General features: G+C 45.2%; 1 protein-coding gene across 1 annotated transcript in view; it reads left to right on the plus strand.

Moving 5' to 3' along the window:
* Positions 1 to 21,596, plus strand: part of myo15aa (myosin XVAa) — a 285,041-nt gene that overhangs the window by 75,254 nt on the left and 188,191 nt on the right. The window contains exons 4-6 of the mRNA XM_059979671.1: positions 17,834 to 17,916; positions 19,347 to 19,410; positions 21,366 to 21,475. Coding sequence (XP_059835654.1) covers positions 17,834 to 17,916; positions 19,347 to 19,410; positions 21,366 to 21,475 — 257 coding nt within the window. The remainder of the gene's footprint in view (positions 1 to 17,833; positions 17,917 to 19,346; positions 19,411 to 21,365; positions 21,476 to 21,596) is intronic.

Genomic DNA, 21,596 nt, shown 5'->3' on the forward strand with positions numbered 1-21,596 from the left:
GATGTTGACGCCCAAGAACTTGAAATTGCTCACCCTTTCCACTGCTGATCTCTCAATGAGGACTGAATAAGTCCCACTGACCACTACACTCTGCCTTGTATAGGCAACCTTACTCCTGATGTTCCTTGCATTAAAATACTTTATGCTCCTACCTTTTCTTACTGGTTATGGCATCTGCCTCCTTTTCAATGCTTCCATTTTCTGACCTAATGCTCTCGTTCCCATCCCCCTGGTTAGCTCTAGCAAACCTCCCAGCCAGGATATTGGTTCCCTGTCAGTGGAGGGGAAACTTGTCCCTCTTTTACAGGTTACCCCGCCCCAGAAGGGTTTCTAATGATCCAAGAACCTGAAACTCTACATCCTGCACTAGTACCTCAGCCGCCCATTCATCTGTTCTGTCTTTCTGAATAGCATGTGGCACCAGGAGTAATCCGAGGTCCTGCTTTTCAACCTCTTTCTTAACTCTGTAGACTCAGTACACGAGATCTCTTCCCCCTTTCTACCTGTTGTGTCCCATGACCTCTGGCTGCTCACCTTCCCCCATAAGAATGTTCTGTGGCCATTCTGGCACCCAGGAGGCAACACACCATTCTAGCATCTTTTTTGTGGCCACTGAATATCCTGCCTGTCCCCCTAAGATCATTATTGCTCTGCCTGACTTTACCCTTCCCTGCTGATCATCAGAGCCAGCCATAGTGTCACCGTGATGGGTAATCCACAGTGCAGTATTCAAAAGGGTATAATTGTTGCTGCAAGGAATGGCCACAGAAGACTCCTTGACTGTCAGCCTCTTTCCCATACCTCTGCCGTACTGTCAGCAACATACTGTACCTCTCCCACACTGTCAGCGTCATACTGTACCTCTCCCACACTGTCAGCGTAATACTGTACCTCTCCCACACTGTCAGCGTCATACTGTACCTCTCCCACACTGTCAGCGTAATACTGTACCTCTCCCACACTGTCTGCCTCTTTCCCATACCTCTCCCACACTGTCAGTGTCATACTGTACCTCTCCCACACTGTCAGCCTCTTTCCTATACCTCACCCACACTGTCAGCATCATACTGTACCTCTCCCACACTGTCAGCGTCATACTGTACCTCTCCCACACTGTCAGCGTAATACTGTACCTCTCCCACACCGTCAGCATCATACTGTACCTCTCCCACACTGTCAGCGTAATACTGTACCTCTCCCACACTGTCTGCCTCTTTCCCATACCTCTCCCACACTGTCAGCGTCATACTGTACCTCTCCCACACTGTCAGCATCATACTGTACCTCTCCCACACTGTCAGCCTCTTTCCCATACCTCTACTGTATTGTCAGCGTCATACTGTACCTCTCCCACACTGTCAGCCTCTTTCCCATACCTCTCCCACACTGTCAGCGTCATACTGTACCTCTCCCACACTGTCAGCGTCATACTGTACCTCTCCCACACTGTCAGCCTCTTTCCTATACCTCTCCCATACTGTCAGCGTCATACTGTACCTCTCCCACACTGTCAGCGTCATACTGTACCTCTCCCACACTGTCAGCCTCTTTCCCATACCTCTCCCACACTGTCAGCGTCATACTGTACCTCTCCCACACTGTCAGCGTCATACTGTACCTCTCCCACACTGTCAGCCTCTTTCCCATACCTCTCCCACACTGTCAGCGTCATACTGTACCTCTCCCACACTGTCAGCCTCTTTCCCATACCTCTCCCACACTGTCAGCGTCATACTGTACCTCTCCCACACTGTCAGCGTCATACTGTACCTCTCCCACACTGTCAGCCTCTTTCCTATACCTCTCCCACACTGTCAGCGTCATACTGTACCTCTCCCACACTGTCAGCCTCTTTCCCATACCTCTCCCACACTGTCAGCGTCATACTGTACCTCTCCCACACTGTCAGCCTCTTTCCCATACCTCTCCCACACTGTCAGCGTCATACTGTACCTCTCCCACACTGTCAGCCTCTTTCCCATACCTCTCCCACACTGTCAGCGTCATACTGTACCTCTCCCACACTGTCAGCCTCTTTCCCATACCTCTCCCACACTGTCAGCGTCATACTGTACCTCTCCCACACTGTCAGCCTCTTTCCCATACCTCTCCCACACTGTCAGCGTCATACTGTACCTCACCCACACTGTCAGCGTCATACTGTACCTCTCCCACACTGTCAGCGTCATACTGTACCTCTCCCACACTGTCAGCCTCTTTCCCATACCTCTCCCACACTGTCAGCGTCATACTGTACCTCTCCCACACTGTCAGCCTCTTTCCCATACCTCTCCCACACTGTCAGCGTCATACTGTACCTCTCCCACACTGTCAGCCTCTTTCCCGTACCTCTCCCACACTGTCAGCGTCATACTGTACCTCTCCCACACTGTCAGCGTCATACTGTACCTCTCCCACACTGTCAGCCTCTTTCCCATACCTCTCCCACACTGTCAATGTCATACTGTACCTCTCCCACACTGTCAGCCTCTTTCCCATGCCTCTCCCACACTGTCAGCGTCATACTGTACCTCTCCCACACTGTCAGCCTCTTTCCCATACCTCTCCCACACTGTCAATGTCATACTGTACCTCTCCCACACTGTCAGCCTCTTTCCCATGCCTCTCCCACACTGTCAGCGTCATACTGTACCTCTCCCACACTGTCAGCCTCTTTCCCATACCTCTCCCACACTGTCAGCATCATACTGTACCTCTCCCACACTGTCAGCGTCATACTGTACCTCTCCCACACTGTCAGCCTCTTTCCCATACCTCTCCCACACTGTCAGCGTCATACTGTACCTCTCCCACACTGTCAGCCTCTTTCCCATACCTCTACTGTATTGTCAGCGTCATACTGTACCTCTCCCACACTGTCAGCCTCTTTCACATACCTCTCCCACACTGTCAGCGTCATACTGTACCTCTCCCACACTGTCAGCCTCTTTCCCATACCTCTACTGTATTGTCAGCGTCATACTGTACCTCTCCCACACTGTCAGCCTCTTTCCCATACCTCTCCCACACTGTCAGCCTCTTTCCCATACCTCTCCCACACTGTCAGCATCGTACTGTACATCTCCCACACTGTCAGCCTCTTTCCCATACCTCTCCCACACTGTCAGCGTCATACTGTACCTCTCCCACACTGTCAGCCTCTTTCCCATACCTCTACTGTATTGTCAGCGTCATACTGTACCTCTCCCACACTGTCAGCCTCTTTCCCATACCTCTCCCACACTGTCAGCGTCATACTGTACCTCTCCCACACTGTCAGCCTCTTTCCCATACCTCTACTGTATTGTCAGCGTCATACTGTACCTCTCCCACACTGTCAGCCTCTTTCCCATACCTCTCCCACACTGTCAGCGTCATACTGTACCTCTCCCACACTGTCAGCCTCTTTCCCATACCTCTCCCACACTGTCAGCGTCATACTGTACCTCTCCCACACTGTCAGCCTCTTTCCCATACATCTCCCACACTGTCAGCGTCATACTGTACCTCTCCCACACTGTCAGCCTCTTTCCCATACCTCTCCCACACTGTCAGCGTCATACTGTACCTCTCCCACACTGTCAGCCTCTTTCCCATACCTCTCCCACACTGTCAGCGTCATACTGTACCTCTCCCACACTGTCAGCCTCTTTCCCATACCTCTACTGTATTGTCAGCGTCATACTGTACCTCTCCCACACTGTCAGCCTCTTTCCCATACCTCTCCCACACTGTCAGCGTCATACTGTACCTCTCCCACACTGTCAGCCTCTTTCCCATAGCTCTCCCACACTGTCAGCGTCATACTGTACCTCTCCCACACTGTCAGCCTCTTTCCCATACCTCTCCCACACTGTCAGCGTCATACTGTACCTCTCCCACACTGTCAGCCTCTTTCCCATACCTCTCCCACACTGTCAGCATCATACTGTACCTCTCCCACACTGTCAGCATCATACTGTACCTCTCCCACACTGTCAGCGTCATACTGTACCTCTCCCACACTGTCAGCGTCATACTGTACCTCTCCCACACTGTCAGCCTCTTTCCTATACCTCTCCCATACTGTCAGCGTCATACTGTACCTCTCCCATACTGTCAGCCTCTTTCCCATACCTCTCCCATACTGTCAGCGTCATACTGTACCTCTCCCACACTGTCAGCCTCTTTCCTATACCTCTCCCATACTGTCAGCGTCATACTGTACCTCTCCCACACTGTCAGCCTCTTTCCCATACCTCTCCCATACTGTCAGCATCATACTGTACCTCTGCCACACTGTCAGCCTCTTTCCCATACCTCTCCCACACTGTCAGCATCATACTGTACCTCTCCCACACTGTCAGCCTTTTTCCCATACCTCTCCCACACTGTCAGCGTAATACTGTACATCTCCCACACTGTCAGCCTCTTTCCCATACCTCTCCCACACTGTCAGTGTCATACTGTACCTCTCCCACACTGTCAGCCTCTTTCCCATACCTCTACTGTATTGTCAGCATCATACTGTACCTCTCCCACACTGTCAGCCTCTTTCCCATACCTCTCCCATACTGTCAGCGTCATACTGTACCTCTCCCACACTGTCAGCGTCATACTGTACCTCTCCCACACTGTCAGCGTCATACTGTACCTCTCCCACACTGTCAGCCTCTTTCCCATGCCTCTCCCACACTGTCAGCGTCATACTGTACCTCTCCCACACTGTCAGCGTCATACTGTACCTCTCCCACACTGTCAGCCTCTTTCCCATACCTCTCCCACACTGTCAGCATTGTACTGTACATCTCCCACACTGTCAGCCTCTTTCCCATACCTCTCCCACACTGTCAGCGTCATACTGTACCTCTCCCACACTGTCAGCGTAATACTGTACATCTCCCACACTGTCAGCCTCTTTCCCATACCTCTCCCACACTGTCAGCGTCATACTGTACCTCTCCCACACTGTCAGCCTCTTTCCCATACCTCTCCCACACTGTCAGCATCATACTGTACCTCTCCCACACTGTCAGCGTAATACTGTACCTCTCCCACACTGTCTGCCTCTTTCCCATACCTCTCCCACACTGTCAGCGTCATACTGTACCTCTCCCACACTGTCAGCATCATACTGTACCTCTCCCACACTGTCAGCCTCTTTCCCATACCTGTACTGTATTGTCAGCGTCATACTGTACCTCTCCCACACTGTCAGCCTCTTTCCCATACCTCTCCCACACTGTCAGCATCGTACTGTACATCTCCCACACTGTCAGCGTCATACTGTACCTCTCCCACACTGTCAGCATCGTACTGTACATCTCCCACACTGTCAGCGTCATACTGTACCTCTCCCACACTGTCAGCCTCTTTCCCATACCTCTCCCACACTGTCAGCGTCATACTGTACCTCTCCCACACTGTCAGCCTCTTTCCCATACGTCTCCCACACTGTCAGCGTCATACTGTACCTCTCCCACACTGTCAGCGTCATACTGTACCTCTCCCACACTGTCAGCCTCTTTCCCATACCTCTCCCACACTGTCAGCCTCTTTCCCATGCCTCTCCCACACTGTCAGCATCATACTGTACCTCTCCCACACTGTCAGCCTCTTTCCCATACCTCTCCCACACTGTCAGCATCATACTGTACCTCTCCCACACTGTCAGCCTCTTTCCCATACCTCTCCCACACTGTCAGCATTATACTGTACCTCTCCCACACTGTCAGCCTCTTTCCCATACCTCTCCCACACTGTCAGCGTCATACTGTACCTCTCCCACACTGTCATCGTAATACTGTACCTCTCCCACACTGTCTGTCTCTTTCCCATACCTCTCCCACACTGTCAGCGTCATACTGTACCTCTCCCACACTGTCAGCATCATACTGTACCTCTCCCTCACTGTCAGCCTCTTTCCCATACCTCTACTGTATTGTCAGCGTCATACTGTACCTCTCCCACACTGTCAGCGTCATACTGTACCTCTCCCACACTGTCAGCCTCTTTCCCATACCTCTCCCACACTGTCAGCATCGTACTGTACATCTCCCACACTGTCAGCATCGTACTGTACCTCTCCCACACTGTCAGCGTCATACTGTACCTCTCCCACACTGTCAGCGTCATACTGTACCTCTCCCACACTGTCAGCCTCTATCCCATACCTCTCCCACACTGTCAGCGTCATACTGTACCTCTCCCACACTGTCAGCGTCATACTGTACCTCTCCCACACTGTCAGCCTCTATCCCATACCTCTCCCACACTGTCAGCGTCATACTGTACCTCTCCCACACTGTCAGCCTCTTTCCCATACGTCTCCCACACTGTCAGCGTCATACTGTACCTCTCCCACACTGTCAGCCTCTTTCCCATACCTCTCCCACACTGTCAGCCTCTTTCCCATACCTCTCCCACACTGTCAGCATCGTACTGTACATCTCCCACACTGTCAGCGTCATACTGTACCTCTCCCACACTGTCAGCGTCATACTGTACCTCTCCCACACTGTCAGCGTCATACTGTACCTCTCCCACACTGTCAGCCTCTATCCCATACCTCTCCCACACTGTCAGCGTCATACTGTACCTCTCCCACACTGTCAGCCTCTTTCCCATACCTCTCCCACACTGTCAGCATCGTACTGTACCTCTCCCACACTCAGCGTCATACTGTACCTCTCCCACACTGTCAGCCTCTTTCCCATACCTCTCCCACACTGTCAGCCTCTTTCCCATACCTCTCCCACACTGTCAGCGTCATACTGTACCTCTCCCACACTGTCAGCGTCATACTGTACATCTCCCACACTGTCAGCCTCTTTCCCATACCTCTCCCACACTGTCAGCGTCATACTGTACCTCTCCCACACTGTCAGCGTCATACTGTACCTCTCCCACACTGTCAGCCTCTTTCCCATACCTCTCCCACACTGTCAGCGTCATACTGTACCTCTCCCACACTGTCAGCCTCTTTCCTATACCTCTCCCACACTGTCAGCGTCATACTGTACCTCTCCCACACTCAGCGTCATACTGTACCTCTCCCACACTGTCAGCCTCTTTCCCATACCTCTCCCACACTGTCAGCGTCATACTGTACCTCTCCCACACTGTCAGCCTCTTTCCCATGCCTCTCCCACACTGTCAGCATCATACTGTACCTCTCCCACACTGTCAGCCTCTTTCCCATACCTCTCCCACACTGTCAGCGTCATACTGTACCTCTGCCACACTGTCAGCCTCTTTCCCATACCTCTCCCACACTGTCAGCGTCATACTGTACCTCTCCCACACTGTCAGCATCATACTGTACCTCTCCCACACTCAGCGTCATACTGTACCTCTCCCACACAGTCAGCCTCTTTCCTATACCTCTCCCACACTGTCAGCGTCATACTGTACCTCTCCCACACTGTCAGCCTCTTTCCCATACCTCTCCCACACTCAGCGTCATACTGTACCTCTCCCACACTGTCAGCCTCTTTCCCATACCTCTCCCACACTGTCAGCGTCATACTGTACCTCTCCCACACTGTCAGCATCATACTGTACCTCTCCCACACTGTCAGCGTCATACTGTACCTCTCCCACACTGTCAGCCTCTTTCCTATACCTCTCCCACACTGTCAGCGTCATACTGTACCTCTCCCACACTGTCAGCGTCATACTGTACCTCTCCCACACTGTCAGCCTCTTTCCCATACCTCTCCCACACTGTCAGCGTCATACTGTACCTCTCCCACACTGTCAGCCTCTTTCCCATGCCTCTCCCACACTGTCAGCATCATACTGTACCTCTCCCACACTGTCAGCATCATACTGTACCTCTCCCACACTGTCAGCGTCATACTGTACCTCTCCCACACTGTCAGCATCATACTGTACCTCTCCCACACTGTCAGCCTCTTTCCCATACCTCTCCCACACTGTCAGCGTCATACTGTACCTCTCCCACACTGTCAGCCACTTTCCCATGCCTCTCCCACACTGTCAGCATCATACTGTACCTCTCCCACACTGTCAGCCTCTTTCCCATGCCTCTCCCACACTGTCAGCATCATACTGTACCTCTCCCATACTGTCAGCCTCTTTCCCATACCTCTCCCACACTGTCAGCATCGTACTGTACCTCTCCCACACTGTCAGCATCATACTGTACCTCTCCCACACTGTCAGCCTCTTTCCCATGCCTCTCCCACACTGTCAGCATCATACTGTACCTCTCCCACACTGTCAGCATCGTACTGTACCTCTCCCACACTGTCAGCATCATACTGTACCTCTCCCACACTGTCAGCCTCTTTCCCATGCCTCTCCCACACTGTCAGCATCATACTGTACCTCTCCCATACTGTCAGCCTCTTTCCCATACCTCTCCCACACTGTCAACGTCATACTGTACCTCTCCCACTCTGTCAGCCTCTTTCCCATGCCTCTCCCACACTGTCAGCCTCTTTCCCATACCTCTCCCACACTGTCAACGTCATACTGTACCTCTGCCACACTGTCAGCGTCATACTGTACCTCTCCCACACTGTCAGCCTCTTTCCCATACCTCTCCCACACTGTCAGCATCATACTGTACCTCTCCCACACTGTCAGCCTCTTTCCCATGCCTCTCCCACACTGTCAGCCTCTTTCCCATACCTCTCCCACACTGTCAACGTCATACTGTACCTCTGCCACACTGTCAGCCTCTTTCCCATACCTCTCCCACACTGTCAGCATCATACTGTACCTCTCCCACACTGTCAGCCTCTTTCCCATGCCTCTCCCACACTGTCAGCATCATACTGTACCTCTCCCATACTGTCAGCCTCTTTCCCATACCTCTCCCACACTGTCAACGTCATACTGTACCTCTCCCATACTGTCAGCCTCTTTCCCATACCTCTCCCACACTGTCAGCCTCTTTCCCATACCTCTCCCACACTGTCAACGTCATACTGTACCTCTGCCACACTGTCAGCCTCTTTCCCATACCTCTCCCACACTGTCAGCATCATACTGTACCTCTCCCACACTGTCAGCCTCTTTCCCATACCTCTCCCACACTGTCAGCCTCTTTCCCATACCTCTCCCACACTGTCAACGTCATACTGTACCTCTCCCATACTGTCAGCCTCTTTCCCATACCTCTCCCACACTGTCAGCCTCTTTCCCATACCTCTCCCACACTGTCAGCATCATACTGTACCTCTCCCACACTGTCAGCCTCTTTCCCATACCTCTCCCACACTGTCAGCGTCATACTGTACCTCTCCCATACTGTCAGCCTCTTTCCCATACCTCTCCCACACTGTCAACATCATACTGTACCTCTCCCATACTGTCAGCCTCTTTCCCATACCTCTCCCACACTGTCAGCCTCTTTCCCATACCTCTCCCACACTGTCAGCATCATACTGTACCTCTCCCATACTGTCAGCCTCTTTCCCATACCTCTCCCACACTGTCAGCATCATACTGTACCTCTCCCATACTGTCAGCCTCTTTCCCATACCTCTCCCACACTGTCAGCATCATACTGTACCTCTCCCACACTGTCAGCCTCTTTCCCATACCTCTCCCACACTGTCAGCATCATACTGTACCTCTCCCATACTGTCAGCCTCTTTCCCATACCTCTCCCACACTGTCAACGTCATACTGTACCTCTCCCATACTGTCAGCCTCTTTCCCATACCTCTCCCATACTGTCAGCGTCATACTGTACCTCTCCCACACTGTCAGCCTCTTTCCCATACCTCTCCCACACTGTCAGCCTCTTTCCCATACCTCTCCCACACTGTCAGCATCATACTGTACCTCTCCCACACTGTCAGCCTCTTTCCCATACCTCTCCCACACTGTCAGCGTCATACTGTACCTCTCCCATACTGTCAGCCTCTTTCCCATACCTCTCCCACACTGTCAACATCATACTGTACCTCTCCCATACTGTCAGCCTCTTTCCCATACCTCTCCCACACTGTCAGCCTCTTTCCCATACCTCTCCCACACTGTCAGCATCATACTGTACCTCTCCCATACTGTCAGCCTCTTTCCCATACCTCTCCCACACTGTCAGCATCATACTGTACCTCTCCCATACTGTCAGCCTCTTTCCCATACCTCTCCCACACTGTCAGCATCATACTGTACCTCTCCCACACTGTCAGCCTCTTTCCCATACCTCTCCCACACTGTCAGCATCATACTGTACCTCTCCCATACTGTCAGCCTCTTTCCCATACCTCTCCCACACTGTCAACGTCATACTGTACCTCTCCCATACTGTCAGCCTCTTTCCCATACCTCTCCCATACTGTCAGCGTCATACTGTACCTCTCCCACACTGTCAGCCTCTTTCCCATACCTCTGCCGGTGGTCACCTGAACGACTGCAGCCTGCACCTTGGATGTAACCACCTCACTAAAACTCTAGTCTATGATGCTCTCAGCATCCCAGAACATCCGAAGTACATCCAGCTCCAGTTCCTTCAGACGATCAAGAGCTGCAGCTGGACGCACTTCCTGGAGGTGAGTCATCAGGGGCACCGGCAGTCTTCCTAGTCACTCTTTCACACCCTGCAGCAGGAACATACCACTGTCCTTACTGACAGCCCCACTTTAATAGGAATAATAACTCTAAGGATATGTGGAAGAATACTATAAATGTTATTGAAACCTGCAAGCGTGCCAGCTCAGAATTCCTGGTTAGAGGTTTTGCAAAGGAGAAAAATGAGTGAAAAAATAAGGTGTGGAAACATTGATAACTAAAGTTAATGCTATGAATAGCCCAAAGTCAAAGTAAAATTTATTATCAGAGTACATACATGTCACCACATTCAACACTGAGATTCTTTTTCCTGCGGGCATACTTAGCAAATCTAATGCCCTTCCCTTGGACAACATTGGTGGCGTGGAGAGGGGAGACTTGCAGCTTGGGCAACTTGCAGTCTTCCATAAAAAAAACCCTTGCCCGGGCTTGCGCCCTGAAAACTTTCCAAGGTGCAAATCCATGGTCTGTCGAGACTAACAGAGCCCTACACACACTTAGCAAATCTAGAGAACAGTAACTGTAAGCAGGATCATTGAAGAGCAAACTGTGCAAATGCAAATACAAATAAATAGCAATAAATAACACGAGCATGAAATAATGAGATAAAGAGACCTTAAAGTGATGCTACCGCTTAAATGGAAGATTTACTAGTCACAGCCTATCCTTAGAGAAGTGTTTGAATATCTGGGTGGTGGAAATACAATGCATTTCAATACAAGAGCTGGTGTTGGTTGGACAGGAAGGTGCTTTGACATGTGCAGAGGGTGTTGGTGGCATTGGAAGAGTGAACTAGAGCTCAGCGAATGAAATTTTATGTGAAATTGAATGTGTTGGAAACTGAGAGCTTTTCAGCTGTCAGGTAGGGAAACCATAACTGAGGAAATTGAAGATATCTTGGAAGAACCAGTGTCATCAAACAACAGAGCAAGGGGAACTGGTAGAATTTGATATGACCTTACAGGAGACAAGATGAGAAGAAGTGTAGGCATTAGGTGTGGAAATATTTGGGCTTGTAATGGATTTCAGTCATTAAGCTACTCCCTGTGGATAAAGATATTGAGAAAGTCAGCAAAGATGATAGAACAATCAAGTTCAGATTGAGAACTGAAAATCTGTTAATTACATCATCATTTTAACAGCAAAAAACAAGGGATGAAATCTGAACAGAATCAAAACAATTTCTATGTAATGCACACAAAATGCTGGAAAAACTCAGCAGGTCAGGAGCATCCATGGAAATGAACAGTCAACGTCTCAGGCCAAGATCTTTCTTCAGGACTATACATGTCATATTCTATATATACCTGTATATAGAATATAGAAGTGCTATATATCCCATAACGTGACATGTAAAGCATAAGACACGTAGGGAGCTGAGGTATAATGGACATGAGTAGTAAGAAACTGACTGAAAGGATAAAAAATTGAGTTAGACAAGAAGAAGTATGTGCTATGGAACAAGAACAGGCTGAAACTGTTGTCCTCCAAGGACACCATGTACTTGTGGATCCTAGGAAAGAGGTAAAAACAGGCTCCATGTGCTAGGAGTTCTACGTGCTTGGAGGTTTTAGAGAGAGGCCTCCAGAGAAAGTGAAGTCTGTAACTGTCCAGTAATGAGATCATGGTCCAGAGGGAGTTACAAGGAGGTGTTAAAAAGTTAATATACAACCTCTGCTCATAAAAGAAAACAAATATGACCCTTGACGGCAGATAGAAGAACGGTGATGGAGCACATCAAGTTCAGAGAAGGACAGGTTGGAGTGAGCAAAGGCAATGCAAAGATGAAGAAGTTCAATGTCACGTGAATAGTTGATGAAGAATCCATCTGGAGAGGGTGAGGGGTAGTGGAAAAGGTTCCGTTGGACAGACAACCTTGGCGATGGGAGTCACTTCCCATGACTTGGGGCAATGGCTTTAGTCAAAAGATATGGGCACAGAAGTAAAGGCAGCAGGAAGAGAGATCAACATAATGTCACAAAATGACTGAGATGAGAACGCAAGAGGATAAAACTGAGGACTGAATGTTCAGGGTCAGAGAGGTGAACATTGGATGAGACAATGGAAACATGACCAAAGGTAAGATTAGGGTTGGAGATTGGGTAAGAGTAAAGTGATGAGAGTATAAAGAAAAGGAGATGTTTTAGAATCAGGGCAAGTTTGCTATCTTTGATGCCTAAAAGAAATGAAGGAAAACTGATTGTGACTATCTACCTGAATTGAACACTCACTCCCTCAAAATCAAAGATGAAGCACAAATCCTTGAATTCAGAAGAATAAAAAGTGATCTCATTGAAACACATTTTGACAAGAGATTCTAGGAAATCCTGAAGGGTTTACTTACAAGAGAAAAATCTGCAGATGCTGGAAATCAAAGCGACAGACACAAAGTGCTGGAGGAACTCAATGTTTCAGTCCGTGACCCCTCATCAGGACTCCTGATTAAGGGTTTCGACCTGAAACATTGATGTTTACTTTTTTCCATAGATGCTGCCTGGCCTGCTGAGTTTTCTGTGTGTTGCAGGGGTTTACTTAGCTTGGTCCAGTATGAGGATATCAATGACGATTCCATTCACTGAAAATGTCAGTGCTTCCAATGTAAAAGAATGTCTTAGGTCTCCTTTCTGAAACTGGTTTTAGGGGTGGAGTTGTTTCCTCAGTCCCTATATGGAATTGTAGAGGGGCAGTTGACTGGAGATGATTAAGTTGCGGAGGGGATGAAGGGGAATAGTTGGGGCTGGAGAGAAATCCGTGCATTAAGAGTGAGGGTCCCTAGGATGAAGGTAAATCAGCCATTTATCTGGGGGATATCCCAGTGCATTATAATGAAGGAAACACCATGTTGTTCTGGGAGTGCTGTCAGGGCAATATGATCCAATTACTCTCCAATACTCCAAAAGAAATGGTGCATGGAGAATGGATAAACTGTGCAAGTGTGACTGTCTCCATAAGTTCTCAGAGTGGCATAATAATGAATTATGAATTATTATCTTGTTTCAGTCCAAAACAAAAGTTGACTTTCAATTTCAAAACACTGGAAATTATAGATATAATTTCTAAGCATCACATTTTTTGAGATTTATTATAGTGGGTTTTGATCTTATAAGTACTGTACCTCTTATATGGTATACATTCACTTAATTATGCACCATTCAAATTAAACACAACTAGTTTTATACCTACCCACTGTATACACTCACCTGAATGCTGACTATTCACCCAGTAGTATTGAGAATGATGGATTGAACAAAGGGTCGATAAACATCTTAAACTACAGGTAGCACTCAATCAAAGTCCATTCATCTCTATCTGAGGTGTATGAAGGAACTAATTGGTGTTTGCTCTGAATACAAAATAACTCCCCCTTAACATCCTGGCAAGAGATGGGTCACTAACAATTAATTTTGATTCAGTTGGCCAGATTTTTAAGTCTGCAGAATAAGTAATTTTTAATTTGCAACTGAAAAGAGATGGTTACTCCAGAGCTGGAGATTTAGGAGTTCTGAAAAGTTCATTGTCAGAATGCAAGTCAACAAAGTGAAAACATTAACAATAGACCAGGAGCTTTAATTAAAATGTAACAAGGCATGTTTTTGAACTATTGTTTCTATCACAGTTATATGAGACTCCCAATCAAGTGATCAGGCATTTTATATGGTGTACTTTTACCTGATGATCAGAGTGAGCTTCAAATTAAATGTTCAGAATTAGATTATACTTCTAGAGTAGGAAGTGACAGGGAGGGATCTGTTTCTAGGCTGATCTGTCACTACAACTTGATACAGATTCAGAGGCAGTGTTCCGGTTAATTCATGCTGCCTCCAGCCAAGTGTTTCCAGAAGGCAGTTTACTGAGAAACTTCACTCACTCCTGCTCCTCTGTCTTTCCGGTTAGACTGATTGTCACTCAGCATTTAAAATTAATTGTGAGCAGCGATCAATTCTTTAGTTGTCTTCTTGGAGATGGGGAGTTCTTGCTAATAAATTAGATACCTCATTAGTTGATGATGTTTTTTCTGAATGATGGATGCTTCATGAATTCACAATCTGGTTCACATTAATCCACATTTATTTTTTCCACATGAATCTCCTGTTCAGGACACTGTATTATATGAACTCCCCGCTAGTTCACACACACTGTTATTAAATTCCTCTCTCTCTCACACATACATACATTGTAAGAATATTTAAGACATAAAATTATGAACAGTGTAGGTTATTCAGCCCCTTGATTCAACAAAACCATATTTGATCATCTACTTCAATATTATTTTCCTTCCTTATCCCTACATTCTTTGATCCCCCTAATATCCAAAAATCTGTCAATCTGTCAATGACTGACCATCCACAGTCCTACAAGGTAGAGAATTCCAAAGATTCATTGAAGGAATTTCTCCTCATTGCAGTCCTAAGTTGCCTACCTCTTGCTTTAAGGTTGTGCCTCTATTTCTAGATGTCCACCTCATTAAACTCTATCAGAATGTTGCACGTTCCATTGGGGTTACCTCACATTCCTCAAAAGTCTAAAGGGCAGAGGCCTTAACTATTCAATCCCTTCTCATCTGACAAACCTGCTGTCCCCAGAATTAGTCTGGAGAATCATCAGTACACTTCCTTTACAGCAAGTATTACCTTTTTTTAGGTAAGCAGCCTAAATTTGCACACAATGCTGCAAGTGTGGTCTTGCCAAGACCCTACATCCTACAAAAATTATACAAAAAGTGGTGGATATCACTCTGTCCATCACGGGTAAAGCCCTTGACATCACCGAGCACATCTACATGGACCTACACCACCAGGTTTATGAACAGTTATTAACCCTCAACCATCAAGCTCTTGAACAAAAGGCAATAACTTCACTCAACTTCACTTGCCCCGTCGCTGAACTGTTCCCACAAACAATGGACTCACTTTCAAGGACTCTTCATCTCATGTTCTCAATACTTATTGCTTACTTATTTCTTATTATATTTTATTTATTTTTGTATTTGCAGTTTGTTGTCTTTTGCGCATTGGGTGTTTGTCCATCCTGTTGGGTGCAGTCTTTCATTGATTCTATTGTGTTTCTTACATTTACAGCATAGACCTGCAAGAAAATTAATCTCAGTATTATATATGGTGACATATATGTATTTTGATAATAAATTTATTTTGAACTTTTAAACTGCATAATTGCAGTAAAGAATCTTTATTCCCATATTCCTTAATTCTTATTTCTTTTACTTCTTTATTTGCTCTGGCCCTTTAGTTGTCAAGTATTTCTAGAAGATATTTTTGTGACCTTTTCAGTGAAAACAGGCAAAAAGTATTTGTTGAAGTCCTCTGCTAATTTCTTATTCATTATAAATTTTCCAATTTGGAGTCTTTTTAACATACCTATACCTACAGCAGCTCTTACAGACTATTTTCATATTTCTGTTTCTTACTCTAACTTTCCCCTTTCTTTATCAGTTTTGGACATTTTGATGAATTCTAAAACAAACCCAGTCACTGGGCATTTTTGCTAAGGACATTTATGAACTTTTTTTGAGATAAATCTTTAATTTCTCTTGTACATCATGGTCAGATCATTTTATCCATTGTGTATTTGTGTCTCAAAGAAATGTATACAGTACATATTGCAAATTATATGTTGTAACCCATTCAAGCTTATGCTCAACTGTTCCATCCAACTCCCCAACCACAGATACAAACCATACACCGTAACCCTCTTCTCTCAATAGGATGGGGACGGAATGGTAAAGTTTGGTGAGGTGATGACAAGAATATACAGGGGAGTAGAGGGGATTGTAGATTTGTTAAGGAAAAATTGATCGTTCAAAGATTGAAGTAAAATTTATTACCAGAGTACATGCATGTCACCATTTACAATCCTGAGATTCTTTTTCCTACAGGCATACTCAGCAAATCTATAGAACAGTAGCTGTAAACAGGATCAACGAAAGAGCAAGAGCATAGAAGACAACAAACTGTGCAAATACAAATATAAATAAATAGCAGTAAATAATGAGAGCCTGAAATAACAAGATAAAGAGTCCCTAAAGTGAGATCATTGGTTGTGGGAACATCTCAATAGATGACTGTAGTTATCCACTTTTATTCAAGAGCCTGATGGTGTAGCAACTGTTCCTGAACCTAGTGGTGTGGATCTTCTACCTGATGGCAACAGAGAGAAGAGAGCATGGCCTGCGTTGTGAAGACCTTTGTTCATTGATGCTTTTCTACAACAGTGTTGCATCTAGATGTGCTCAAAGGTTGGGAGGGCTTTACATTTGATGTACAAAGATACCTTTTGTAGGATTTTCTACTCAAAGGCATTGGTGCTCCTACACCAGGCCATAATGTAGCCAGTTAGCACACTTTTCACCACACATCTACAGAAGTTTGTCAAAGTTTTTGATGTCATGCAGAATCTCTGCAGATTCCTAAGGAAGTAGAGGTACTGTTGTGCTTTCTTTGCAATTACATTTATATCATGGGTCCAGGTCAAGTCCTCTGAGATAGTGACTCCCAGGAATTTAAAGTTACTGACCTGCTCCACCTTTAATCCTCTGATGAGTACTGACTCACAGACCTCTGGTTTCCCTATCTGAAAGTCTACAATCAGTTCCTTGGTCTTATTGACAGTGAGTGAGAGGTTGTTGTTTTGACCCCACTCAGCCAAACTTCATTCTCCCTTCTGTATGCTGATTCATCACCTCCTTTGATACGGCCCACAACAGTAGTGTCATCAATGAAATTGAATATGGTATTGGAGCTATATTTAGCCACAGAGTCATAAGTGTAAAGCAAGTAGAGCAGGTAGTTAAATCCTGTGGTGTACCTGTGCTGATGGAGATTGTGAAGGAGGTATTTTTGCCAATCTGAACTGATTGGGGTCTGCAAGTGAGGAAATCCAGGATCCAATTGCACAAGGGGGTATTGAGGTCAAGGTCTTGCAGGTTACTGATTAGTTTTGAGGGGACAATGGTATTAAATGCTGAACTCATTGGAGAGAATATTAAGGGGGGAAAGGCGAGTGGTTTGGAAGTTGGGGAAGAGTAAACGAGATGTAGAGAAAGGTAAAAGATCGGGAGGAAAAGAGAAAAATGAAGAAACCGTTTAGCAGTGATCAGAGAGATTGGGTTGGGGATTAGAAAGAGGAGAGGGGTGAGAAAGAAGACACATTGGATATGGATGGAAGAGAGAGAGCTTGGTTTAAGGGTGTAGTTGTATCTAGTTTGTAGAACAAGCTTCTCTTGATTTACTGTATCACAGCAAGGGGATTAATTGCCTCTCCTGTTGTGGTTTGCACCTGTTTCCAGATGTACTCCCTTGGTGCTCAGCCCCTGGTGCAGTTTCGAAAGCATCTGGAAGAAGATGGAGTGGAAGACATGACTCAGCTGGAGTAAGTTCATCTAAATTCAGCTCCTTACTCTACAGTGTGGTGGACATTTACTCATTTAATAAACATTTCCTAGGTCTTCAAACTCACAACTTTTCATTCTTCTATTCCTCCAACTTGCACTACACTAATTACTAGGTATTAGCACTTAGTTGCTTCACATAGCCACTTCGCTTAAACACACTGGTAGTCCAGCAGGATTTTTTTTTAAACTAGCTTTCTTAGCTTAAGCTATTAAAACTAAGACAGTTCAGTTTACTGCAGGAAGGAAAGAAATTTTAAAACTTTCCTTTTTTCCATAGATGCTGCCTGGCCTGCTGAGTTCCTCCAGCATTTTGTGTGTGTAAATTGGAACCATTTGGCCTTTATTGCCCAGTTACTGATTAGTTCTTTTCAAATGTTTTTATTATTATTATCCAAAATATAAGAGTACATCAAAGTTAGTAACACTTACAATGTCTCAAAAGAGAAAAAAATTAGTTCTGATAAAGTTTTGTGTTCCTAGGTTTTAGCTGAGACTGAATTTGGTGTTGTTACATCGTGATTAATTAGTTCCAATGCAATCCGAAGAACCAGCAAACTGAAATACTTACAAACTTATGAGTTTTTACATATATTGTCAGGGAGGAATATGAATATTTATTTATATTGTCAAGGAGGACCTTGGATTTAAGAGCTCAACAGTGAAATGTTCAGACTCCTGTCTAGGTACCATATCCGATGTGGACATTGGTGACCATGGTTTTCCATACAGATCTATCCCTTGTTCTTGGGATGACTTCCATTTCCTCGATGTGCGGCCACCTGGCTAGGCTTTTGATGTACATAAATCGAGGTCTTCCTCTAGGTTTGCTCCCCTTGATCTTTCCAGAGAGTATGAGTTTTTCTAGTTCACCTTTCCGCATGATGTGTCCTAGGAATCTGAGTTGTCTTTCTCTTATTGTTTCTATGAGTGATCTAACTGCTTGGACTCTTCTGAGAACTTCTTCATTTGATGTGTGTGTGGTCCATGATATTCTTAACATTCTCCTGTAGAACCATAATTCAGCTGTTTCTAGTCTCTTTTCCATTGCTGGGGAAGTGGTCCAGCATTCACTTCCATAAGTCAGGATAGAATAAATGTAGCACTGCAGTATTCTGTTTTTAGTGTTTTTATCCAGCTGGTATAATATTTATTCAATTACATTGTTTAAAGTTTGCTGATGAGGTGGAGGAATCTCAAAAGAGAGCATCAACACAATCCTAATATTGCAGTCCATAATAACTTGACTGGCATGCAGATTGCTGAATAATTCGCAGAAAGGCATTTATGCTGCACACAAGCTATTGGATGGAACGAGAATAGGCATTTACACATTGTGGCACAAGAGCTATAAGAGAATGCCTTTGCAATGTAGTTATTAAAGATCATTGTGATAATTCTATCCTTTCAGAGACCTGCATGATGGTGCAGTGTTGTACAATTTAAAGAAGAGGTTTGAAAAGAAAATGATATACGTGAGTACTGTAATGACTATTCTGTGTTTGTGAAGTTAAAAGGAGCTAAACAACTTATATTTGTAGATCAGGCATAACCAGTGAATAAGGTAGCTATGGATGACTCCCAGCATTGATTTAACATATTCTCAACATTCTTCAAAACTCTGACTGGTTAAAATAAAGAGGAAACATTCCGGATAGTCTTAAGAAACTTGAGGCCAAGTATCAGGAGCACAGAAAAGGTGAAGCAGGGGGAGAAGTGCACCACTTTACAATCAGTCTGTCCACTGGTCACCCCTATCTGTGGAAGGACATATTGTTCCCACATTGGCCTCTTTAGTCACCTTAGGACCTCAAAATTGGAAGTAGAAGCAAGTCAGCTTTGATCCTGAGCGACTACCTAAGAAGAAGAGGGTGGGGAGTAGACAAAACCAATAAGATTAATATTTATGAAGAGCAATAAGAGCATTATTATCAATAACAATGAGAAGGGCTTTCTTTGCTCAAACAGGATACCTGGGCCAGATGGAATGATTACTAGGTCTTAAGGTTGTGACATTTCAGAGAGTCTACTTAATCTCCCAGTTCTTCCTGGATATAGGAAAAGTAACAGAGGACTGGAAAATAGCAAATGTAACACAATTGTTCAAAAAGGGTATAAAGATATGGCCAGCAATTGCAGGAAAATCGGTTTAACTATGGTTATTGGGGTGTATATAGAAATAACAATCAGGAAAGAAAATTACATGGAGAAGTTTGAGTTAATAAATATGAATCAACAAGAAATTGGAAAAGGTAAAATTTGATTGATCATCCTTATTTGTATTTACTTAATGAGTTAAAAAAGAGATTTGATGGAAATAATATAGTCAATCTCATATGGACAGATACATATGGCATGTGGGATTAAATAAATAGTGAAAATTGGTGAGGAATAGAGATGAGAGAGTCCTGATAATTAAGTGTTTATCCAGCTGGCGGATGGCTCCCTAGGAATCAGTACGAAACTACTGCATTTTTCCGATTTATATTAATGATTTCGCTATGAGTGTGGAGGGTAGAACTTCAACATTTGGAAGTAATACAAAACATGGAAGTGTAGTAATCAGTGAGGAGGATTGTAACAGACGATAACAAAATATAGATGATAACAAAATACAGATAAACTGGCTGAATGGACGGAGCTGATAAGCAAACCTTCATGCAGAAAATGTGTGACCTGATACAGTTTGGCAGAAAGAATGAGGGAGAGACAACCGAGGCAGAATGGCACAGATCTGTAGGATGTGCAGGAACAGGAGAACCCGGCTGTATATCTACATAAAATACTGAAAGTGCCAGGCCATATTCAGAGTTTGTCGGAGCCTAGGCTTCATAATGAAGAGCAGAATTCAAAGGGAGAGGGTCTATTTTGAGCTGTTAATCCAGCACCCTTGTTTAGTCATTCATTAAACTCTCGTTAAATCAACACCCTCGTTAAATGGATGCCTGTCTACAACTCAATGACCCTTCTTTTCCATTGAGTTGTTCTGTGGATTATCTGTAACGTTAATCCAGATCCCATTCACTGCTATTCAATATCACCTCTTGCAATAATTAACTCGGAGGGTCTCTAACTAAGGAGTTTTGCTCCTCCCAGTCTCCCAATCTTTTATTAACTATGATAAATTCAGGAAACTAACTATCCCTACTTACGTTGTTCCAGCTTCCTCACTTTACCACTCAATACTTCATTTGCAAAACCAACCAGTGTTGTCACTAAGCAAATTAGTTAAGTAACTAATTTTGTACTGGGAGAACTGAAATATTTCAGTTCAAGAATGAAGAACGGAAATAATTAAGGATGTAATTCAAAGAATTAGAACAAAGATATTTGAGTAACAGTGAATATAGCTGCTTCTTTGTACTTATATCTAGTAAGTCAGAGTGACCTTCATAACAAATTTATAAACAAACTTGTTTCTTTCTTACAGACATACATTGGCAGCATCCTTTTATCTGTGAATCCATATAGAATGTACAACATTTATGGGACTGACTCCGTGCTGAAATATAAAGGGAAGTCATTTATGGACAACCCACCGTAAGTGTCTGCTGTAAGCAGTGGGGTACTTTCAGTTTTATGATATACACTCAGCAGCCTCTTTATTAGGTACCAGGAGTGGAACCGGCGTGGTCTTCTGCTGCTGAAGCCCGTCCACTTC

This window comes from Hypanus sabinus, chromosome 9 (genome assembly GCF_030144855.1).
Source record: "Hypanus sabinus isolate sHypSab1 chromosome 9, sHypSab1.hap1, whole genome shotgun sequence".
Taxonomy (NCBI): Eukaryota; Metazoa; Chordata; class Chondrichthyes; order Myliobatiformes; family Dasyatidae; genus Hypanus; species Hypanus sabinus.